This window comes from Ovis canadensis, chromosome X, assembly GCF_042477335.2.
Source record: "Ovis canadensis isolate MfBH-ARS-UI-01 breed Bighorn chromosome X, ARS-UI_OviCan_v2, whole genome shotgun sequence".
Lineage (NCBI taxonomy): Eukaryota > Metazoa > Chordata > Mammalia > Artiodactyla > Bovidae > Ovis > Ovis canadensis.
Window position 1 is genome coordinate 57643713 of NC_091727.1, and position 24571 is coordinate 57668283.

The 24571-nt window shown below is 50.6% G+C and overlaps 2 protein-coding genes across 30 annotated transcripts; both read right to left on the reverse strand.

Moving 5' to 3' along the window:
- Positions 1-230: 230 nt before the first annotated feature.
- Positions 231-4952, reverse strand: ERAS (ES cell expressed Ras). 9 transcript variants are annotated; one of them, XM_070290128.1, is made up of 4 exons: positions 4677-4855; positions 3679-4102; positions 3512-3544; positions 231-1211 (listed from the first exon to the last, which is right to left on the reverse strand). In XM_070290128.1, exon 4 carries the CDS (start codon positions 1166-1168, stop codon positions 464-466), a length of 705 nt encoding a protein of 234 aa, XP_070146229.1. In that variant the 5' UTR covers positions 1169-1211; positions 3512-3544; positions 3679-4102; positions 4677-4855; the 3' UTR covers positions 231-463. The 9 variants fall into 9 exon arrangements, with proteins under 9 accessions (XP_070146229.1, XP_070146227.1, XP_070146230.1 ...); XM_070290126.1 differs by lacking the exon at positions 4677-4855 and adding an exon at positions 2780-2925 and having other exon boundaries at positions 3043-3544; XM_070290129.1 differs by lacking the exon at positions 4677-4855 and adding an exon at positions 2780-2925 and having other exon boundaries at positions 3679-3836.
- Positions 4953-23576, reverse strand: HDAC6 (histone deacetylase 6). 21 transcript variants are annotated; one of them, XR_011446141.1, is made up of 29 exons: positions 23445-23568; positions 22268-22390; positions 22054-22182; positions 21850-21938; positions 19610-19694; positions 19463-19503; positions 18699-18795; positions 18445-18542; positions 17130-17234; positions 16945-17013; positions 13374-13500; positions 13212-13277; positions 13060-13119; positions 12891-12980; positions 12461-12567; positions 12304-12371; positions 11873-12044; positions 11655-11783; positions 11328-11496; positions 10870-11003; positions 10282-10350; positions 9979-10171; positions 8389-8538; positions 6775-6949; positions 6240-6664; positions 6052-6156; positions 5773-5919; positions 5475-5677; positions 4953-5338 (listed from the first exon to the last, which is right to left on the reverse strand). XR_011446141.1 is itself a non-coding variant. In XM_070290106.1 (29 exons), the coding sequence occupies exons 2-29, from the start codon at positions 22358-22360 to the stop codon at positions 5270-5272; spliced, it is 3390 nt and encodes a 1129-aa protein (XP_070146207.1). In that variant the 5' UTR covers positions 22361-22390; positions 23445-23576; the 3' UTR covers positions 4953-5269. The 21 variants fall into 21 exon arrangements, 19 of the variants coding, with proteins under 19 accessions (XP_070146207.1, XP_070146209.1, XP_070146204.1 ...); XR_011446140.1 differs by having other exon boundaries at positions 22021-22182; positions 23445-23566; XM_070290106.1 differs by having other exon boundaries at positions 5549-5677; positions 23445-23576.
- Positions 23577-24571: the final 995 nt, after the last annotated feature.

A 24571-nucleotide genomic window follows, 5' to 3' on the forward strand; every position in this document is an offset into this window, starting at 1 on the left:
GACCTCCACGACACTCTGTTCCTCCACCTGCCTTTACTACATAGCCTCATGTCCTATCTACAAGGGCAGGGATTTTCAGTGTCTTGGCTCTACATCTTCTGTATCCAAAGCAGGGCCTGGCACATAGGGGTTTTCCCCCACATTTCTTGAATGGAAGAATTCTCACAACTCAGTAACATTCTCCCCACTCAGTCTCATTCCCACCCACATAACACTTGGCATGGAGGCAGTTTTGAAACCTAAGAACACCATTTATTTAATTTTGCACAGAATCTCTCAACTTGACATAACACAACCAACACCATGTCCCACACTGCCAAAAAGCCCATCACCAAAAGAAAACCTCCCCAGGAGAAAGACACCAACAGTGTCCCACACAGCTACTTGCTGGTAGGGGGTTGCTCATGTGAAGGAACCATCACCCTGGTCTGGGGGAGGGTCCACTTTTCTAGACTGAAGACCTTCAGGCCACAGAGCAGCCACAGTGGCACATGGCTTTCTGGTGCCGGCCTTTATCCCCACCTGGCCCTGTCGTGGCCTCCTTTGCCATGGCCTCCCGGACCCTTTGGATCTCATGGATGAGTAGGGAAAAGGCCTCCACCACACCCTGGCGTGTCTTGGCTGAGGTCTCTACGAAAGGGGCCCCCCAGCTTTTTGCGAGGGCTGCAGCAGCGGCACGAGCATCTCCAGTACTGGTCACAAGGTCACATTTGTTGCCCACAAGGACAAGGGGCTGGGTGTGGTGTGGGCCCCAGGTGGCCCGCATCTGCTGCAGCTGGGCTAGAGATGAGGGGTCATCGAGGGCGAAGACACCCAGCACACCATCGCCAATCGCCACACACTGGTCACGCAGGGCCTGATGAGTGGCCAGCCCTGCCGTGTCCAGCACATTCAGAATGCAGCCTCCGTGGTCTAGGGCCATCTCCTTCCAGTAGGAATCCTGGATGGTGGGGTCGTGGTCTTCCACAAAGCACTGGTTGTTCAGTTGAATGGTCAGTGCACTCTTTCCCACACCACTTGCGCCCACCACCACTGCCTTGTACTCAGGCAGCTTCTTGCCTACACCCTTGGAGGGTGACCCCCAAGCCCTGTGGCTCTGCTCCCGGGATCTAGGGCTCCAGGTGCCCAGGCCCAAATCAAACATGTCAGGCTTTGTTGACTGTGCCATGACTCCAACGGGCAGCTCAGGGAAGAGATGTGGACAGCAGGCCCTGCAGATGGGAAGAAAAGAAAGACAATGGGGGTGGGGGGGGTGGGGGATTAGGTGAGACCATTTAGGGACGGGGGACAGCCAGGTGTCATTGAATCAACATTTATTGAGTGCCTAGTGTGTACCAATCACCTAACATAGTATATACATTATTCATGTTGTCTATTCTCTCTTATTCCCCTTTACAACATAAACTCTGTGAAGGCAGGGATTTTTAAAACACCTTGATTAACTTATATACCGTAAAGTTAACCTAAAGTCTATAATTGTTTTTTAAATTCATTCATGGAATTGTGTGACCATCACCGTAATCTAATTTTAGAACATTTCCAGTCACCTGGAAAAGATACCCCCTGCCCATTAACAGTTCCTTCCCATTCTGGAAGGACGGCAAGAATTTCATCAGTTTTGATTTCAGATCATGTCAGTGTTGGACCCCAGCCCAGCATACTGCCAGTCACAGTTTGTGCTGAGCAACATTCCTGCCCCCAGGAGTTTATGTTCTAAAAGAAGGAAACATCAAGAGGGAGGGAATATATGAATACCTATGGCTCATCCATGTTGATGTATTGAAGAAACCAATGCAATATTGTAATTATCCTTCAATTAAAAATAAAATTTAAAAAGATGGAAACAATAAACCAAAGAATTAAGGTAATTATGATGTCTGTTAATCATAATCATTGGAATTTAGTCTTTATTACTTATTCAACATATAGCTATTGAGAACCTACTGTGTGGCAAGGACAAAGAGGTGGGGGAAAAAAGAGATTAATAAACCCTGGCCCTCCTGAACGTGACTTTCTAGTCAGGAAAACAGACAACAAAGATAAATCAGTAAGAATGCTCCAGTAATAGGTGATAAGCAGGGAGAAGGTGCTTAGTTAATGTTAGGCATTTCTATTATAATTTAATTTTCATTCACTAATTCAGGGACCTTCCTGCATGCCAGGCATTGTGATGGGTGTGGAGATGGGAGGTAGGGTTGGGGGCAGGAGGTGTGGGGGTGGTGAAGTGGCTGAGAACAAAATAAAGTCCCTGCTCTTGGGAGGATTCTGGAAGTGAGAAAGAGACAATAAACAAGATAAGCAAGTAAATTACCATGCAGTTAGAAGACACAGCAGGTGCTCAATTAGCGTCTACTATTAATAGAATGTCACCATTAACCCTTTCTGGAGAAGGAAATGGCAACCCACTCCAGTATTCTTGCTTGGAGAATCCCATGGACGGAGGAGCTTGGTGGGCTACAGTCCACGGGTCACAAGGAGTAGGACACGGCTGAGCAACTTCACTTTCACTTTCATTAACCCTTTCAATACACATCCCTGATCCCGGTTTGGTGTGTGGCCTCAGGATATGCATCATAATGGTTGAGGCCCCAAGTCTCCCCGGAAGCCCCAGGGCAGTGGCAGCTAGGCGGGATGGGGGAATTCTGTGGCATTTGGGATCCGAGGGTCAGAGTTGGGGTTGGGGGGAAGGTCCCAGGTGGAGATCCAGCTGTGGGGCCTCAGCCCAGAGAGGATCCCTGAAAAGAGCTGTGGAATGTGCCCTCCCGCCAGGAAAGCGGACCTGATAGGGAGAGGTTAGCAGAAGACAGAGCTCTGGTGGTCCCCCCACCCCGGTTGGGGGCAGAAACGGAGAGATCCGATCATGAGGATGGGCTGAGGAGAGAGGGCCAGCCAGGAGCCAGGGCAGCAATGCAGGCCGTAGGGGACCTGTATGAGAGCAGAACGGGATTTGGGATGTTCCGGAGGCTGGCCTGACAGGGTTTTTGCTGAGGGTTTGGAGGCAGGGGACGGGGTGCAGGCGGCTGGAGAGGTGGCCGCTGTCACCTGAGACAGGGCCGGGTGTGAGGGGCCTTCGCTCTGGGCGGGGGTCACCAGGGCTGAGGCTGCCATGCAACGAGGAACCGGAACAGCGAGGCTTGGGAAAGTGAGTGGCGATGACTCACCCGAGGTCACACAGACCATTGCAGGGTGGCAGGGGAATGGGGAAGCAACGGTGCCAACTGCCAGTGGAGGGTGGTCGGGGACCCCTCCCCCAGGCATGGACCGCTGTCGCCTCCCTCACCCAAGGAGGCAGGGGCATGTCCACCCAACGGCAGTCCCCTCCATCTCCTCCCAAGGTGGCCTGGGCTCCGCACCACTTCAATTAGGCATCCCCTGACTAAAGCCCAAGAGGCTGGCCCGGTGTGGGGCTGGGATGGTCGCACACCCGGTTTCACCCCAAAGCCGCACTCGGCCTGCACCTTCCCGCCCGCTCCGCTTTGGGGCCTACACCCTCACCCAGGTCCATACTCACGTCCTCACAAAGGCGGCTGGAGGTTGCTGGTCTCTGAGGAGGGGAGACAAACAGGGGAAACTGCCCTCACACCTGACCTCGGCCACACCCCCACAGCCTTAAGTAGAAGGACCGCCCAGATCGGTGTGGGGGCGGGGCGCAGGGGGAGGCCTGGCGCCCCGGCTCACCTCAGTTCCAGGAAGGCCGGTGGCGACCCCCAACCGCCGCTCTGACAGAGGAGATGCTCCCTCAGGTCCCAGTGGCGGGATGGGGAAGGGGAGGAAGGGAGTGCACATGCGCATCAGGCTGCCCTCAGGCCCCTCTGCTGGCGCACCCCTGTCAGCGCTCCCAGGTGAGTGTGCCCTGAGGTATTCTTGAAGTGTGCTGTAAGCGCTGACTACCCTGTGTACCTCATGCATCCTTCTGTACCCCTTCTTTACCTTGCCCCCACCTGGGACGTGATTTTCTGTGTTTAGTATGGGGCGGTTGTCACATTTTTAACCTGAGTGTCCCGTCTTTGCGAAATGTTTTGTGAGGGCCTCTCTGAGGCCTGGGAGCTTGCGCTGCCTCAAGCAGGTGTTTTGGTAGCATGGGAGAGAGTTGCATCCGGTCCTGAAGGGAGGAGAAAGTTGCAAAGCAGGTGTTATTCTGTAAAGGTCTAAAGAACCTGATTTGAGATAGATATGTGCCAAGCTACATTTCCCAGACTCCCTTGCAGCTATGGCTGTCATGTGACACAATTCTGACCAATGAAATGTAAGTAGGAGTTGTGGAGGTGGGGCAACCAGAATGCTCCTTTAAAGGGGATGACTGAGCTGACCAGCAGCCCCTTTCCCCATTCTCTTTTCTTGATTGGGTGAGGCTCTGATAGTCATCTTGGGAGCACGAGGGTGGCCATGAAAAAAAGTCCAGGAAACATCAGCCTGGACTCCTCTGAGTAGCCAAAACAATTCTCATTATGTAGGGGAAATAAAACCCCCCAATTATCCTCCAATTCCCCACCCTTAGTAGTAGATAGATACTCAGTAGTAGATACCCCTTCCCCTAGGAAAGCTACCCATGACCACCAAATCTAAGCATGGTAAACCTGGACATTGTTCCCCCCTCCCCACCCCCACAATCAAGGCAAAAAGACATATGGGAAGGCTGAGGCCTAATGAGGACACTTCATGATCATTTTTCTCACCTTCCCAGCCCAGGGTGTAGCTGGGACTGGCTGTGAGCCTTCTGTTTCTAAGGCAGGTGCTCCTTGTCTCACAGAGTTCACCATTTAATCTCTTATGGAGCCAGTTAAGCTTCTTGCTCTATTGTCAGTTAATTTTGGGGGGGCACTGGTTGAACAAGGGGTTGACCTGATAAAGACCCATAAAGACCCACACCTTCATTCCTTCATCACTCATCAGCTCTGTTGGCCAGAAGGGTGGGCTTCTTTACCCACTCAAGGTTAAAAGCTTTCTCCAGGTGTTGTAAGAGTTTGTACTTTATTGCATATGCAACCCTGCCATACTTCAGTTGATTCTTCTGCCCTCCAAAGTAGGTTTATAGCAGGCCCCTTTGGGGTCACTGAGCTGTGCCCCCCTTTCCTTTTGGGGCAGAGTAGATAGAGTCCCTTGAGCAGGCAGTAGGCAGGGAGAGATACACAATCGATGACCACAGTCTTCATATAAGTACGTACACTTAAACCAGCACCCTGGGGGAGTTGGAAAGGGTCTTCAGGATGGGATGAACTAAGGCTGGTCTGTCTTGGGACTCTGAAGGTAAAGGAGCACATCCTGGGATTTAGTCTGAATGGGGTATGTCTTCCCCAAACTTGTTCCGGTGGACGATGTTCTTCACTGCTAGGAGATCCTGAGGAGGAGGCAAGAGAGGGGAGGTAAAGTGAGCACCCCTCTACCTTAGCTAGGAGGCTGCCCCAATTCCAGCCCTCAACCACACTGTCTCTTGGCCTATCCCACATGCAGAAGGGTTTCCAATTGTCCCTTACCCAATCACAAAAGGTGTGTGTGTAGGGGAGGGAGTATGAGTATGCACACATTAGAGGGTCTGCCCAGGGCCCACCTTGTGGTGGACATAGGCCTGACAGTGGTAACACCAGGCAGACAGGTCGGCATAGCTGAGTACTAGTGGGTGTCCCGAACTTTCATGGTGTTGGAGCATATGAGCGTTGATGTAACGGCCGCAATAGATCTGAGGTTGGGGAAAGAGTGTTGGGTAGAGATTAGACCCACCTAGGGTTTGCTCCTGGGTCAACCTCCACCCCACACTCTTCTTTAGCAGCATACCTGATAGCAAGACAGACACACCCAGTTCTCTTGGAGTGTTCCACAGTCCTGACAAGGCTGGGTCACATTCAGCCCTGTCTCAGGTATGGGGCATACTGCTGCCAAATGAGGACACCAAAGCAGTGGTCTCACAGCATAAAACATGACCTGAGGTGGGTAAAACTGAGTAAGCTAGGGACTCTATCTCCCCATTATACGTTCTTTTAGCACATACTCCTAGGTCGAGGCACAAATGGGTGTGAGAAGGAAGCCACCATTCTAGCCTCTCCCTGAGCTCACCTGGTCAGTGTCAGCATGATCTCCAAAGACCTGCACTGGCACTGACTCATTCGTGTCCTGACCTCCAGCTGCCTCTCCTAGTAGTCCTTCCTCTTCTGAGGGCTCCTGTACACATGGAGAGGAAAGATATATCTAGGAGGCCTGATCCTCATCCCTTCTTCCCCTTACCTGGGTGTGGTGGGCCTTACCTGAGTCGTGCTATCTAGGTCCAATATTCTGAGGTTTGCCGTCAGCTTACTAGGGGATGTCTGGGCTGCAGCTTCTTGCACGGGTAAGGCAGGAGGAATCCTGTTGTTGACGCATGAGGCTGGCGGGTTTTGGATCAACTCAGCTCCTCCTGTGGCCCCCTCTGAGATGGTCTGGTCCAGTGCAGCTCCTTGTGTGGCTGTGTCTGAGGACTGGCCCTGAGTAAGTTCTACTGGAGCTGTCGCTGACTCAGTCTGATCTGGAGTGGACTCTTTCACAGATGCTTCTGAGGCGGCCTGTCCCATGCCTGCCCCCAGGATGTTCCCTTCCACTGTGGTCGTCACATTGGCTAACTCAGAACTGGCTGGTTGGGATGGCTTCTTGGTGATCAACTTAGAACTGGACAGTCCCTCTATGTTTTTGCGCTCTGGAACCATGGGAGGGAGATTCTTGAATGTGGGTGCTATCTTTTCTCTCACCTCTGATCCCTGCCCTCCCCTGAGCCCCCATTGCCCCCAATGCCCTGTGCCCACTCACTCATGACCCGCAAACTGCGCCAGTATCTTCGATGGACTTGGATGGTTTTAGTGATAGAATCCTGGGCTCCAGATAGTGGGGGCCGCAGCCGGGTCAGCAGGGGCAGTGGATCCCCAAGGAGGGAACGAGTGCAGGCAGCCATGGACTCTGAGATGGACGTCAGGTTATAGCCACCCTTTGTTAAGGAAAAGAGGAGGGAAAGGTATGATGGGGTAGTCCTCAGGGAATTCAGGAGACACAATGTCTTGCCTCCCAATCTCCCCTTGGGGCCCTGAAAGTCTGGAGGGTGGGTACTGGGGACAAGTAAGTAGAACCCACATGTGTCAGATGAGTAGCACCTACTGTGTGAGATGGTTGTGAGGGTGATAAACTTGTGATGTAATGTGCAAGATAATATTAACCACAACCACAACAGCACTGATGGCAACAATAGTAAGAACTAATGTTCATCAAGTGCTTGCTATGTGCTAGACCCTAGGTTTTTTTGGCCAAGCCTTGCAGCATGTGGGATCTTAGTTCCCTAACCAGGGATCAAACCCCTTCCCTGCAGTGGAAGCACAGAGTCTTAACCACTGGACCACCAGGGAAGTCCTAGACCCTATTCTAAGCACTGAATCCTCACAGTCACATGGACCGAACTAGTGCAGGAACCTGCATCCACAGTAATGGGAACCCCTGGCCCCACCCACCCAGAAGCCCCTGCCCTGCCCTGGTATAGGAACAACTGATCTTTCTCTCTACATGAACCTCTGTCCTGATCTGGCAAGGGATCCCCTGTTTCTCACACTCTATAGGAACCCCAGTCTCTGCTCTTTTTCCTGATAAAGAAACTTTGGCTCAGAGTGATTAGATGACTTGTCGGAGATCCTAACAGATGGTAAGAAGTAGCACTGAGGTTGAAACCTGGGCTACCTGAGCAGAGAGTCCACCACTCCGCCCTGCCACAAGCAGGCCTGAGCACATGGTGGGACATCTTACTAGTCAATTAATCTTTCTGTGACTTTTTGTCCTCATCTGTAAAGGAGCAATAATAACAGCACAGAAGGTTGCTGAGAGAGTAAAACTAACATATGAACAATGTGTAACAATAAGCTACAGCTCTTGTACAAGGCTTATGACATTCCAGGCACCCCTCCACGATTAGCCAGCCACACCTTACAGACAAGGATACTGAGGTACAAGGGTCAGGGGCACTGAGTAATTTACAAAAGGTCAGTGAACTTCCTTTGTCCTGGGATTTTGTTGGATACAGCTCAAGCAGAGGTAAAAAGCACAGACTTTGGCGCCAGGCTTCTTGGGTCCAAGCCTGCCTCTGCCATTATTAAATGTGTGATCTCTGGCTAGTCACTACAGCTCTCTGTGTTTCAGCTTCCCTGATCTTGAGAGAGGAAAATGGTAAGGTCAGCAGACCTTACCTCCCAAGACTGCTTTAAGTAAATGCATTAGTTACGCATGTTAAGTACTGAGGGAAGTGTCCTGCACATAGTGAGTACTCAATTAAAGCTGCTCATGCTGGTGTTATTAATGCACAGTGTATGCCCACAATCCCAGGTGGGGACACCCAAGCCTTCCCGACCATCCTCCGACCATGGGAAGAGGGACTAAGAGAGTTACCTCTAGGATTAGGATGATATGGCCATTGGCCAAGCCCATCAGCAGGTGGGTGAGGTGGGCATAGCCCTCAGGCGACACCTGGCAGCCACCCAGAGGATCCCCCCGAGCAGCGTCGAAGCCAGCTGAGACCAGCACCAGTTCTGGGTTAAACTGAGGCAGAGAGAGAAGAGACACACTGAGCATGAAGGAGGGGGCATGGGGACTTAGTAGCTCAGGGAGACCCAGAGACATGGAGACAAGGACAAATGAAAACAGGGTGATGCAAGTCAGAGGGATTGAGACATGGGACCTGGAGCCCAGGAGACACAAGCCCAGAGCCCTGAAAATAGGGAGGGCAGGACATGGAGACACAAGAGAGACTTGGAGACATGGACACATCAGACACAGATTTTGAGACACAAGATAGAGAGATGCAGATGTGAGAAATGCATGGATGGGGACATGAAGCAGAATTGTAAGCTGTGGAGACTCATGTCAAGAGACAGTGACATGAAACAGAGAGATTATGTTCTCACAATATACACCCAAGGCTGAGACCAAGAGGCAAACACTCCCCTCCCTGGATCAAACATGGGACACATGTGCACAACACAGGGTTTTATACACAGTGCTAAAGAGAGGTACACACATGCTTCCATCATAGAAGATTACAACAAAAGTGCCACACACAGAAGACGGTCACACACAGCCACACACAATCAAACAGTCTCATACAGACTGGACTATTCATGGTATTAGTCACACATACACACACACACATAATTTCTCAGAGGGAACAGTAATCCACAGCTACTCCTGCACCAACACAATTATACACGTCACCACCAAAAGCAAAACAGTCATACATGCTGTTGCACCCACAGGAAATGGACACTTGCACAGTCACACACATACTATTTCAGAGTTACACAAACACAGATGGTAGTCACAGCCACTGTGCACAGACATACATACACATCTGAGCATGCATGTCTGCACAGAGGTCACAAAAATGGCACTCACATTCATCAACCCTCAGAGTAAATCATGCATACATGATTTGCCACGGACATACATGGTTTATACATGGAGAAGAGTTACCTATAGCTACTTAGTGTCAGGCAAATATATATTAATATATAGGCCATAGCAGACAGTTGGAGAGATGACTGTCAGAGAGAGAGCTGTGCACAATATCACAGCCATCACACAGAGCAATGGTAGTGACAAATAGCTACCCGTAGAGTCTCACACATACTCGAACCCCTCAACACCGTGCAGTTCCATAAAGATGGCAGTCACATGGGGCCACCATCACACACAGACCAGCACTAGTGATGGTGTACACATGGGACATGTTCACAACCAGCCATAATTGCAGGCAAGATTACTCTCACACACCCAGAAGTCCTCACAGTTACACACAGAGGGCAGTCACAGACAGATACTGCACAGACATACCCAAAGGCCATCACACAGTCACATCCCCTCACCCAAAGCCATCACTACTGTCACCCACAGGCCCTCTCACAGGATCAGTCACCTGTAAGTTGGACACATGCACACTCACTACCACATACAGAGTCTCATCACGTGCACCCCGAATCATACCTCATAAGCAATGGGAAGCACCAGACGGTGCCAGGCAGCCAGGTAGTCAGCATCACCCATGCGGGGCCCATTCCAGGCCACATTGACAGTGAATCCTGTGCCTGTAGCTTTACCTATCCGGGTACAGGCACCCTCATTCCCCATGGGAAAGAAGGTACCATGATCATAGCGGTGCAGGGAAATGTACAGCACACTGTGGGGACAGGGTGGGAAGGGGGGACAACAGCTGGTTAGCAAGGTGCCCCTGAGGCATGGCCTGCCCATCTCCCTGACCACACTCCAGCCCCTGCCCCAGCCCCTCACCTGGGGTCCTCCTCAAATATGTGCTGAGTTCCATTACCATGATGGATGTCCCAGTCCACGATCAGGATCCTGAGGAGGGGACAGCACCTTAGTTACCTGGCAACACTGGTTCCCTGGGGGAGGGCAGGGGCTACATCCCTGGAGTCTGTGTGCCGGGACATTTACTGCGGGTGGCAGGACCCTGAGTCCCTGGGGAAAGCGCTGGGTGGCAGGCTTGTGGGTCCTATCAGAGTCCTAAGGGCTTCACAGTGGGCCAGAGCAGGTGCTCAGGGCCAGATCCTGGGCCCCATGTGGATAAGTGCCATGGGCCTTTTGAAGTAAGCACCAGAAGCCAGCCCCTGGGTTCTGTTAGGATAGTCATCAAGGGCCAGAAATTCTGGGGCAGGGGACCTTGGATTCTGTTTGATAAGCACCTGCATGCCACAATCTGGGGATCCCATTTGGGTCAGGCCCCAGAAGCTAGATCCTCCTTGGTCCTTTTCTGGAAGTGCTGGGCAACTGGACCCTGGGGTGGTCCTGGGTAACTTTGGGGGCTGCATTACAGGGCCTGCTGAGTAAGCACTGGGCAGTGGAGGCAGGGAGCCTTACCGCAGTGCATGCCCACTGATGGCCTGGGCATGGCGAGCAGCCACAGCCACAGAATTAAAAAAACAGAAACCACAAGCTGCATCCGGCTCTGCATGGTGGCCAGGAGGTCGCACTACAGCAATGCCATTCAAAACCTGGGGGAGGGGCAGGAAGCAAAGATTAGACCACCCACCCTCACCGCTTTCCCTCCCCTTTCCTGTCTCTTGTGCCCCTACTACTCCACCAGCTGCTAAGGCCTCCTCCCCACAGCCCTGTAGGCCCCATCCCCCTGGGTGCACTTCCCTGTGAGTAAGGCCTCTGGCGAGCTGGGGCTGTAGTCCCCTTCCATTGCGGACTGCTCTCCAAGTCCCCTTTCCTCAGGCCTGGCCCAACTCTCAGAGCTGCCTCTTTCTTGCCCGCCCCCCCCCCCAGGACTTCCTTGCCAGGAGCCCAAGGTCCCCTCCCCAAAGCACAGGCACCTCTCCTGCCAGTACTGCCTCCACCAGGCGACAGGCGGCGCCTGCAGCCAGCTGTGCGCAGGCAAAAGTGCTGGAGCAGATGTAGATGGAGTCATAGTTGGCACCCTCACGGCGCAGCTCCCGGGTCTTCATCTTCTCCGTGGCCCGCAGACGTTCCAAGTGCTCAGCACTGGAGGTACAGAGGGGGCACTTGAGAAGACAGCCAGGTAATTCTGTCCCCTCCACATCCTTCCCCACCCCATGTCTTGTAACAGCTCCATGTATCAGAGAGGCAAGCCCAGGCTCCATGCTCTGAGGCCCATCCTACCCTGGCCACATGGGTCTGACCTGTGGCAGGTGAGCAGCTCAGCATCTGTAGCAGGCCTTGCGGGCAGGGAGTGGCAGCGCTTGGCAAGGCCCAGTTCGTCCAGGTGATGCATGATACAGTGGATGCGCTGGGGCATCTCAGGGTGGTAGCTAGGAGTGAGGGAACAGAGGCAGGGCTTACTACTGAAAGCGGGGGTCCCTCCCCACTTCCCACTTAGCCTGGTTCTCTGACTGCTTACTTATCCCACAAGTTGTAGTGCTCCATCATCCGCTGGTCATAGACCAACCCCGTGCGAGCCTGTAGCACCGGCCATATCGGAACGGAGAGCTCAGAGGACTGTGGCAGTTTCTCTTCCTCCTTCTCTTCCACATCATCCTTCTCCACAGTGTCCTTTTCTTCCAGGCTCTCAACTGCAAGGGGAGGCCACATTCACCCTACTCCCTTATGCCGCCCCCAACCTAGATCCCTGTAATACTCTGGAACGAGGTTTACCCAAACCTAAAAAGGGGTGGGAGGCCTGAAATCAGGGCCCAGTAAGAGAGAGGGCATGATTCCCCCCTCCCCCCAGCAAGGTGGCTTCCGGAAGGTCAGAGTGGGGTCTGAAGAGAAACTCCTCCCACAGCTCATTCCTTACCCAACCCCTGACCCAACATACTCCCTGACACCTACCTGATCTCACAAGGCTCTCCCAGAAGGGTTCCAGGGCTTCTAGAGCACAGGAGAGTGACACCTGGGCACTGGAGGTCAAGTGAGGGAGAAATGTGACCAACCAGCTCCTGAATGAGCAGTGAGGGGCCTGCTTCTCCCCTCCTCCACCTGGGCTTACCTCGGGCAGGGGGCACCAGGAGACTCTAACATAGGACAAGGGTCACCCAGAAGGGTGTGGAGGGAGGCGCTGACACCTTCAGCCAGAGAGCGGAGATTATAGCCACCCTGGGAGAAGGAATTCATGTGAGGGTGGGCAGGAAAGAGCCAGATGTTATCAGAGAAGAGTATGAATGACACTGGGGTGGTGCTGGCTGCATGCCAAGGCATTTGAAGGGTGATTTCATTTGCTGAGCAAATAGTCTGAGGTGGTTACAACTATTATGATACACCTCTGACATAAGGGAAGCAGAGGCCTAGGGAAGTTGAGGGACGTAGGTGAGGTTGTCCAGCTAGTAAGTGGAAATGCTGGGACAGGAACTTCTGCCAGATTTGAATGTTGTTCTTCTGTCTTCCAGGATCCATGGGCTGAAGTGGAATGAGTCACTCACCTCCAGTGAGAGGATCAGCTTGCCTTCTGCCAGACCCATGAGCAGATGGGTGAGCTGGGCGAACCCTGCTGGAGTGGCGGCCATCTCACCCTGGGGGGGACACGGAGGGTCAGCCTGGCTCCACAGGGCCTCCTTCTGCCCTCCCGCCATCCCCAAGTACCTGCCTTACCTTGGGGTCCCCTTGGAGGGCATCAAATCCAGCGGCTACCAGGACCAGCTGGGGCTGGAACTGAAGGAGGGAGGAATCACATGAGGCCACCTGCTATCATGGCCCATTCCTCAACATCACCTCTGCCCCAGCACACCCCAGAGCCCCAGGACCTCAAATGCAACTGGCAGGAGGACGTGAAGGAAAGCGGCGATGTAGTCAGCATCTTGCATCCCCACCTGCAGACAGGGAGGTATAATGGGGACGTGCTGCCATCTGCTCTGAAGGGCAGGAGTGGGTCTCACTTTGGGGGTGAAGGGTAGGCAGACACTGACCTGGTTCCAAGGCACATTGATGGTGTATCCCTGGCCTTGGCCTAAACCTGTGGTGGACCAATTAGAGGCCTTAAGATGGGGCCAGAACCGACCTTGCTCATAGCGGTGGATGGAGAAATAGAGGACACTGGAGGCAGAGAAAAAAAAAGAGGTGGGGGGTTCAGTCAGTATTCCCCAGAAACCTCCAACCCACAGCTACCACAGTTGACTTAACCACTCATTCATTCTCTCAATAATTTCCCCATGAATTTTTAAATTCATATATTCATTCTTCCATTCAGTTGCCAAATTATTCATCCTCCCATTCATTAATTCTTCCATTTATCCATTACCTCACTTACTCATTCATTTGGTCTCTTACTGAAATTCCTCCCACAGCAAACACTGCTGCCCCTTTCAGTGCCCATACAGTTCTACCTCTGAGACCCCAGGAGCTATCAGGTCTATTCCACCCCTAAGGGCTCCTGACCCCATTGGGAACTCTAGATCATGCCTGCTTACCCACCTGCCTCTGTTACCACGGTAGTGAACACAGAACACTGTGACACTGAAGGCCCATAGGGGCATGTGGCTCTTAGTGGGAGCCAGGTAAGGCTGAAAAGAATGCCAGGCAAGGCTAGGGAGCTTAGTATTTTCACTGAAGGAAGTGGGGAGACTCAGGAGCTATGTGGGGCTAGAGTGAGGATGCTGGCTGGGGCTCCATGAGGCCAGTGAGGGGGCAATTCCTTCTCTCCAATACCTTACAGGCCACCTCTATCACTTCTGTTTTCTAGAGAAACTGAGCACTCAGAGCAGTGAGGAAGACTGACACAGAACAGATACTGAAAAGTCACAATGGTATATGTTCTGATAGTAAGCCCAGTAGGAGGGCCTGATTTTGACTGAGGCAATCAAAATGAATATCTCTCATCCATCCTTCTATCCATCTGTTCATTCACTTCCTGCCTTGTTCCAGAAAGGATTTAAGGCAGCATTTTTTTTTCTATTTTAGGAAAAGGCAAGAAATAGTGGTAAGCAATGAATCTAGGCAAACTTAACAGTCACATTTTAATAAATGTTGATACTGTAGTTGTGAAATTAAATGCAAACTGGTACAAAAGGATTTCTGAAATCAAAGAAAACTATCTTGGAATTAGGGGATGAAGTCCATGCGAAAACTCTGGTCTTTGAGCAGATGAGGGGGTGATTGTTTCACTTTTGACTCTGATAGATAAATATATAGTAGAACATAAAGATTATCATCAGGGAAAGAAAGGAATAAAGAAAAGATCTGAAGAAAGTCCAAGTTTATAAAACAAACAGAAGGAGATAAAATAAATTCAACTGGGAATTCCCTAATGGCCCAGTGGTTAGGACTCTGTGCTTTCATTGCCAAGGGTCTGGGTTCCATCCCTGATCAGGGAACTAAGATCCCACAAGCTGATGCATGGCCAAAAATAAGTAAATAAATAAAATAAGTTCAATCAACTTCCAGTAAAAGAATGGTAGATTAATAGCACAGGTTTACCTCCTCACTCCCCTACAATCCTATCAAAAGATAGTAAAGATATTTTAAACAAGAATCAACGCAGGAAAACAGAGTGGGAGAAAGGACGTCAGACAATTAGCGACTTCAACAAATCCCTGGAAAGTTGTCTGAGGGTCCAGGGCCCCAGTGAGCCCTCTCCCATACTGAACATGTTGGGAGGATACCCAAGACAGTTTTGAAGTTTCCCTTCTGGAGAAGTCAAGCACAAATCTAGGTCAATGCACTCAAAGTCAATTCTGTCACTGAATGACAAACTCACTAAATTTATTTTTTCCTTTTAAGTTTTAGTTTATTAATGGAATTCTTGTTAATTTTCTTAGGCATGATAATAAGATTTCCTTAATATGATTAGTCATTCTTTTTAATAAATGCCTTGGAGGCAACAGCTGTATTTTTCTGTGGATATATGACTGACTATATGTATAGGTATGAAGAACTATGAATATATTCTTCCTTATGAATAAGAATGTATAAATGAAAAATAAATCTATCCATGACCTTCAATCATCCAGCTTCCTTATCTCTGTCTCTTAACTCCATCAGGAGGATAGTTCTTAAAACACTGTTATGAAGACAAAGAAAATAAACTAAAGCTTAGAGCATAGACACAGAGAGCAAGAAAGTGTTCTTGGAAATTAAAAGAATTCATAAACACACAATTCAACAGAAGGACTGTTGAATTAGAAGGTGAAGTTGAGTAAATCTCCCAGGACACAGAGCAAAAGGAAAAAGAGACAGAAGATATGAGATAAAAAATAAGAGATACAGAGGATCAACCCAGAAGTCTAACATCTGACTAACAAGAGAGACCAGAGAGGACACAGTAGAAGAAATCATCAACAATCTAACAGAAAACTTCTGAGGATTTAAGAAAGGTGTGAATATTCTGACGTAAAAATGTCTACCACTGGTAAGTAGAATCAGTGGTGAAATGAAAATTTAGGGCACCAGGAAGAACCTAAAACCATCCAGAAAGGAAAATATATTGGAAAGGAATGAAATCAGACTGATATCTGAACATGTGTCGGCAACACTGAATGATGGAAAATAAACAAAGCAATGTCTGGAGAACCACCAACCTAGATTAGATAAAGTGCTACAGGAGCGCAAGAGCCCTTTTACAAGGAAGAAAGTAGAATTTATGCAGTCAATTCAATAAAAGCCCAGATAAAACATCCTACAGAGAAGCATAAAATTATTTATTTACCAGACTATTCACTGTAGAATTGTTCGTAATAGCAAAGACTGGGAAGCACTATAAATGTCCTAGGATTAAATGACCAAAGTTACAGCCATACCATGGAACATGGTAGAGCCTTACAAAGAATGAGATGCTTTTCAGAGGTACTAACATGGAGAGGTGCCCACACCATACTGTTAAAAACAAAAAAGCAAGTTGCCGAAGAAAATGTAGTGGTAGTATATTAATAATAGTAATGATAATGATGAATATTTGTACATCTACAGGAAAAATTCAGTTACTTTTGAGGTGATGGGAATTACAGGAGAGTCACTGCTTTAGACATTTTGATATTATTTACTTTTTTTTGGCTGTGCCATACAGCTTGTGGGATCTCAGTTCCCTGACCAGGGATTGAACCCCAGCTGTGGCAGTGAAAGCCCAGAATCCTAACCACTAGGTGACCAGGGAATTAACTCCCTTTAATTTTTTAACAAATAATTGGAAAACAAAATAGTATTTTGAGGTTCACTTCAGCTCCTGGGTAACTTGGTAAATGAGCTCTCCAAATACCTGTGGGCTCAAATTTTGTCTCTTCAACTTCTCTGTATGACCTCTTAACCTGTAAGCCTCAGTTCCCTGATCTGTAAAATGGGGACCCCAATAGCCCCTGCCTCAGAGTTAAATTCTGAGAGAGACAGCAGACATGCAGAGGGCAGCATTGAGCCTGTTCCCAGGACAGGTCCAACCAACGAATATGAATGCCTTCCCTTCCCTCTGGGGCCCCTTCTGGCTGCGCCTGTAAAGGTAGGGGGTGTCTGGGAGTCTAGCATTTGGGGTAGTACTCTAACATCACGGCATACCTAGGATCTTGGTCAAAGGCGAACTGTATTCCCTGACCATGGTGCACATCCCAATCCACGATAAGGACCCTGTGAGTGGGAGAGAAGGGGGGCACTATGTAAGAAGATCAAGGAACAAGTGCCCAGACCAGGACACCCCACCTCATATCACCCTCATTACACCCGCCCTGCTGTTTGCTGCTGACCTCTGAATATCATGCTTCTGTTGAGCATAACGGGCAGCCACGGCCACGTGGTTGAACATGCAATATCCATCCATGAGACTGTGCTGGGCATGGTGTCCAGGAGGCCTGGGCAGGGCAGGGAAGGCCAGAGATTGCTGGTGGTGGGGTTCTCCTCGGCAGAGATGGACTCTTCCTGCTCTCTACTCCTGGACCACCAACACCCTCAGTGCTGATGCCTGTGCAGCTGCCAGGAACTGAGTACTTGGGGCCCTCAGACCCTCACCCCTAGTCTACTCTTCTCTCTCTGAAGGAAATTTGAAAATGCTTATTAAAATGATCAGTGCATACACCCTCATAGCAAGTCCTTCTGCTCCTGGGGACTTAGTCCACAACCTATGTAACAAAAAGGGTGAAATAACATGTTTATAATTGGATGATATTTGCTGCAGCATTTTTTGGAAGCAGCAATTGATTGGAGAGAACTAAAATGCCCAATGGTAGGGGCTGGTTAACATACTGTGTGTTTGTATAATGGTGTTCTACATAGGTCTAGCCTATACACCATTAAAGAGAAAAGCTTTCCAAGATATAAAAGTGAAAAACGCATGGTACAGGGAGTGTGCTGAATGCTACCATAATTTGTGGCTAATAAAGGGGAGGGGGGCTTCCCTTGTAGCTCAGTCGGTAAAGAATCTGCCTGCAATGCAGGAGACCCGGGTTTGATTCCTGGATCAGGAAGATCCCCTGGAGAAGGGAATGGCAACCCACTCTAGTATTCTTGCCTAGAGAATCCCATGGACAGAGGAGTCTGGCGGGCTACAGGGAATGGGGTCACAAGAGTTGGGCACAATCAAGCAACTAAAACCAAAGAGGAGGGAGAAAAAAAGCTATATCTTCTGCATTTCATCACTTCTGGGGTGCCAAGGCTGATAAGATGGACTGTGAGTTTTTCACATGCCAACAACAAAGCAGGAAATGATGCAAAGGAATTCTGAGGCATTACTGTTTCTAAGATGCATCTGAATTTCAAGATGTTACAAATATGAAATAATATACATCTTAGAATCAACAAAATATGGTATTTATCCCACAAATAGGCACAGACTGTTTCCAGGAGGACACATGAGTCATTGGTTACAGTGATTACCTCCAGAAGAGGAAGCAGGGGTCTAGAGATGGGGTGAGGGGTAGGGAGGACTTTCACTTGTAGCTGACTGCCAACTTTTTTAACATTTGATTCTTGAACCATGTAAATATACTATCCATATCACTACCTTTCACATTTGAGAAAGGAATTTTTTTTAAATGTAAAAAGCCAAATGCCAGTGGGCCCTACCTGATGATGGCCATGCCATTCCGGATCTCAGCCTCCAGGACTGCATCCACCAGCCTGAGGACAGAGCCTGAGGCCAGGCAGGCACAGGTGTATGAGTTCTGGAGAAGACAGCAGGGAGTCAGAGAGGGGAATGAGGGAGAGAGGGGAGAGAGTGGCTCTGTCCACTTAGCTACTCCCTCCAGGGTGGTGTAGATGTGGGAATGGGGAATCCCAGGATGGCCACCACCCTCTGCCCTCACAGTTCCCATCCATACCGGATGCAGATAAACTGAGTCATAGGTATCTGCTAGGACGTGGAGCTCCCCCTCGTTCATGTACTGGGTCGTTTCCATCAGATCAATATATTCTAGGCTGGGTACATAGATGGGGGATGGGATTCAGGGGTCCGCCTCCCTCCCTGGCCCTGAACCGGGGCCCCATACCCTCCCCAACTGAGTCCTCCATGCATCAAACCACTGGACAAATCAGGCCTCCTCACCTGTCAATGTGGGGGATAGCTGGGGTAGAGGACACCTTCCGTGCTCCTTCCCCAGTCTGCCTCATTTCTAGTAATAGCCTTTGTCTTCTGCTCTGGCCATACCAGATCCTACCTCCAGGCCTTTGGCCAGACTGTCCCAGCTGTCGGGACCTTCCTCTCCTCAGCCTTCTTCACTGGACTCATTCTTTTTCTCTTCTCAGCTCCGATACTCCCTCTGACAAGCTAACTTTCCTTGAGACATACCACAACAGGCCTCTTATTCCGGGTTCCTTCAGCCCCACTGGGGGAATCCTCTGATCATTCCATCTACATATCCATTGTCTGTTTACACATCAGATTACAGTAACAAAAAGGGCTCACCAGGGACTGATGATATGCCAGGCACCATTCTAAGTACATATCACATCCTCCTTATGTTTACTAGTTCCCAGGTTACAGGCATGACACTGAGATTCAGAGAGGCTCAGTGACTTTCCTTCTCAAAGCATTGGCCCAGGGGCAGCCTCCTCCCTATCCCCGACAAGGCTCCTAAACCTTCACCTGTGAACCAACATCAGCTCCTCCTTTTCGGCGAATCGGGCCTGGGGAGACAAGAGAGAGACAAAGGGCTAAGGCTCGGCTCTGGCTGTGCCTGGGTCCCTCCCTCAGACACTACCTTCCGCCCAGGATGTTGGCTGGGGGACTCACCTGAAAGGACACGCAGCGGTCCAGGAGGCCCTCCTGGATCAGTTGCTCCTTGATGGCATGGAGCCGCTCTGGGCGTTCCGGGAAGCTGGGTTAACAGAGATACAGATATGACACTGGTGAGCACCACATCTGCCCCATCTGCCTTCCACGGCTGCTGACACGTGAAACTTTGGAGTCACCTCCGGCACCTGGTGGCTCTGTTCTCACAACATATCCAGAGCCTGACCCTCTCCTATCACCTCCACTGCTGCTACCATAACCTCTGGCCTGGGTTATTGAACTCAGCTGGCCTCCTCCTGGCTTCTGCCTTTGCTCCCCCCGCAGTCCTTTCTCCGCACAGCAGCCTCGACATTGGTTAAAACTCAAATCAGGTCACATCCTTCCTCTACTCAAAACCTTCTCCTGGCTCCCATCTCATTCAGGGTAAAAGCTAAAGTCCTCCCCATGCCCCAGAAGTCCTGTGACCACCTGCTCCCATCACCTCTCTGACCCCCATCTCCTACTGCTCGCTTCTACATTGGGCTCCTCCCTATTCCTTAATCAAACCAAGTGCGTTTCCACTTGCTTTCCTTCCTGCCCAGGACAACCTTCTCCCAAATGTCTCTCTAGTTCACTCCCTTACCTCCTTCAGATCTCTGCTCAGATAGTGAGGCCTTACCTGATCATCATATTTAAAACAGAAGAGTCTCCTCCACTGCACTTTCTGCTACTCTCCCTCCTGCTTCAGCATTTCTCCATAGCACTTCTCCTTCTAACACACTTTATCCCTTGTTTTTTGTTTGTTTACTGTGTCTCCCTCCCTGGTGGCTCAGACGGTAAAGCGTCTGCCTACAATGCGAGAGACCCAGTTTCAATCCCTGGGTCAGGAAGATCTCCTGGAAAAGGAAATGGCAACGCACTCTAGTATTCTTGCCTGGAAAATCCCATGAACAGAGAAGCCTGGTAGGCTACAGTCCATGGGGTCGCAAAGAGTCAGTCACGACTGAGCGACTTCACTTTCTCCTCTACAATGGAATCTCCACAAAGGCAGGAGTTTTGTTTGTTTTGTCTACTGCCTGTCCCTAGTGCCTCAGGAGATAGATATGTATTTGGTAATGAAGCTTTTTGCCATCCAGAGTCTTCCACTGGAAGACGGGCAATAGAAATTAAACTGGTAAACACTTAAGCATGTTGTTTTTAGTCACTAAGTCATGTCCGACTCTGCGACTCCATAGACGGTAGCCCACCAGGCTCCTCTGTCCATGGGATTTCCCAGGCAAGAATACTGGAGTGGATTGCCATTTCATTCTCCACATAAGAATAATAATGGACAAAACAATGGCATCGGTTAGGGATATCTCAGGTGTGGGGAAAGGGGAGTGGCCAGGCAAAGCCCTCTCCAAGGGTCTCCTTGAGATCTGAATGTTAACTGGGAGAGGAGGCTGAGATGAGAGAATGCCAGGCATGTTGGAAGAACAGCAAGGGGATCAGTGTGCATGAAGTGAAGTGAAGCAAATGAGGGGTAGGATTGGCTGAAGAGGTCATGGAGGTGATATGGAACCAGGTCACACGGAACGCTGAAGGCCAGGATGAAGAATTTAAACTTTACCTTCAGGGAAACAGTCTGTCCTTGAAAGACTTTAAGAGAGAGAACATCATTGTATGTATTCTTTTAGGCTGTTGTATGGAGAACAGGCAATAGGGGTGAGGGTGGAAGCAAGGAGGCCTCTGCAAGTCTAGGTGAGTCATAATGGTGGTGGCAGTGGAGATGGCAAGGAGAGGTCAGATTCTGAATCCATTTCAAACAGAGCCAAAAGAATTTGCTGATGGATTGCAACATGTGACTGAATGGGAAGTGTAATTCTTCCATTTCAGCACAAAGGTCCCTTCTTCAAGGAAGCCTCCTGAGAACCCTGGTTACTAATCTAAGGTCCTCTAGTAAACACTCTTGAAAGCCCTGGTCTTAAGTCCTCCTTCACCAAATACCTCACGTTGCTGACGGCTATTTAGCGACCTGTTCTACTTACTTGTCAGCTCCCTGTCTGTCTTGTCTGACACATTCGTATCATGTCTGGCACACAGTAGGCACTCAATAAATGTTCGTTGGCTAAATGAAAAGAACCCATTCGAGCCTGATCCCCATCTCCCTAAATCACTTGCTTCCAGTCTCTAGGCTAGAGTAAGAAAGGGTTCATTCTTGCTAATGGGCTCTAAGTGCATATATTTGTGCACTGGGTATGGCCTGGAGGAGCCAGCCTCACCTGTCATCCCAGAGGCAGTGGAATTCATTTAGCTGTTCATCGAACACCAAACCAGTGCCAGACAGTGTCCTGGCCTCCAGGTTCAGATTCTGCGAGGAAAAAAATGGGAGAGACTGATGCATTGAGGGCCTGAATCAGAGGGAACATCCCACACTGTCCAGGATGGAGAACCTTAGGGTTTTGATTGTCCCAGGAGCCTCTCACCAGCCCTTGCAGCCCCATGATGAGGTCTTGCTCGGCTGTTTGGCTAAGCTTCTTCATTCTGCCTTTCTTCTTTACCTCCGCTAGACTGGGGCTGGAGCGGAGCATGGCACCCTTTTTAATACCTCGCTTCTGCCAAACAGAGAGAAGGGTCAGAGTCCAATGCACAGCCCGCTGCTCCCCCTCCCCCTCATCAAGGCAGGTTGGGGGGCCTCACCGAGGTGATGCTGGAGTCATGGGTGGGGGAGGGGGGATTGTGCCTACTCCTTCGCTCCTTGGGTGTGGTGGAATCCTGACCGGTGGAGGTCATGGCTGGGGAGACTTCACCCCTGACGCGGTCCTGGGGGGTGGGGTGGAGGTGACGGTGAAGGAGCCCGAACGCCCTGAAGACCCCACATACCAGCCCCTTCCCAGACCCCGCCCCCTAGGCTAGTCTCCTTCCCTTATGCTGGCTCTTCCCGACCGCCTTTTAAACTCCACCTCTCAAGGCTCTCTCCCTCCAACCGGGTGTCCATCCTACCTGGTCCCGCCCATTCCACTAGGCTCCATCCCTTTAACACTATTCTTTCTCCTTTCAAAGTCTTGCCCTTTAACAGAGCAATTAACCCCCAAGCTCAGTCCGTTCTCTCCGCCCCTTCCGCTCTATCAACCCTTTCATTCCCCAAAGCCTCGCGCAGACCCCACCCCTTCGCAAACCTGCCCCTTCCAGCCAATCTCCCAAGATCATCAGCCACCCTTTCACTCAGCCAGACCCAGCCCCGGCCCCGGCCCCGACTCCACCCTTAACGATCCACTTAACTCCACCCCTTATCGGGCCAGCCCAGCACCTTCCATTTGGCTAGATCCTGACCCTAACGTTTTGACAAGCCCAGCTCCTCAGGGGACTGCCTCTTTCCCTCCAACAGGCCCCACCCCCTACCCAAGTCCAACCCCTAGCGCTTCACCAAGCTCCTTCAGTCAGTTCGAGCCGCCTTCCGCTGGCCCCTCCTCCTTCTCGCCCCGCCATTGGCACCGACCAATCCCTTCCGCGCCACTCACCGGGTGCAGCCCCTTTCTCAAACTCCGCCCTTGTCTGGAGCCTCCAAATTCCTGACGACCGCAGGTGCGTGATTCCCCTCTTTTACATTGGGCCGAGTCTCTCCATAGACCGCCCCGATTCCGCCCACACAGGGGACCGTGCCGCACCGCCGCGCCCCCACAGCGGGCCACACCTCCCGTGGACTCACTATCGGCTACTCCACTTCTCTGCGCTCGACGCTGGCCGTACTGCGCCTGCGTGAGGCGCCTACAGGCGGCTCGACCAAGCGCCGGGGCTCAAGCCCGACCCTCTCCCAACCACCCCCGCTGTCGTCCTATCGGCCATGGCCGCCGTCCCTTATTCCCTGTCCACTTACCTTAGGGCCCCTCCAGACCCGCGCCACCCTACCGTGCGATGACTCAAGAGTGGAAGCAAGCAAACAAGGGCGTTAGGAAGGGGCGCTTTCTCACCTCCCCGTGGCTTCCCGCGCGACGCGCCGTAATGACGTAGCCCGGGCGGGCTGGTGGTAGTGCCTGGAAAGCGTTGGAATCTGGACAAGGCTGGTGGCGGCCAAAATGGGAGTGGTGATGATGATAAATGTGAGGATTTTCTGAGTTCATGTTCACTAAGGTAGTGCACAAGAAACATTCACCAAATGTTAGATACTAATATTCTGCCGCGAAACTGGTGGAGCAGAAGGAGTCTTGGTAGGGGCAAATAATTGTGATAATAGCAAGTATTATGTGACAGGCATTGTCGTAAGACAAAATACTATGAGGTCGTTCCTGGAGGCTGCTTTGCAGATGAGGAAACTAAGGTTACGTGACTTAACCATGTGACCTTGGGCAAGTTACTGAACATCTCTGTGCTTCAGTTTCCTCATCTGGAAAATTGTGATAATGATAGTGCCCAGAGACAGAATGGACCTCAGGAGGGGAGTTTTTATTTGGGCGGTGGCCCTCCACAGTGTCACTTCTACTCCCATGGTGTAATAGAAAGTGTGTGCCTAGCACGTAGGGGAGGTTGCCCCTGTGCACCCCATCCCCAGCTACCTCACATCACATGTCTAAATGTCAGCCCCACAGTAAGCCAGTTTGTCCTCCTAATCTCCCTGTCTCATTCTTCACCATTTCCTACTGGGCTGTAGGCTGGGGTGGGAGAGATAAGCAGTCTGGGGTTCAACATCGCTTACTAACAAACAGATTGACAGCCCCATTGCCCGGTAGCTGGGTCCTCTGACCGTCTTGCAAACCCCTGTTCGAGCCTTCTCGTCCCTTACAGTCTTTTCCTACCTGACCATGTCTTTTGTCCCAGTGGAAGAGGGTTACAGCTTTAAGACCTTTAAACCTCTGCATAGACCAAAGAAAGCATGTAGACAGTGATACACCCTGAGGAGCATTTTGAGACTGTGATGCAGGGTAAAAGAGTAGGGAGTCATGAAAAAGCCAAGGCCCATATTTTTCTGAATAGTCAGAAGAGAGATTTCTCTAGAGCTGACGTTGG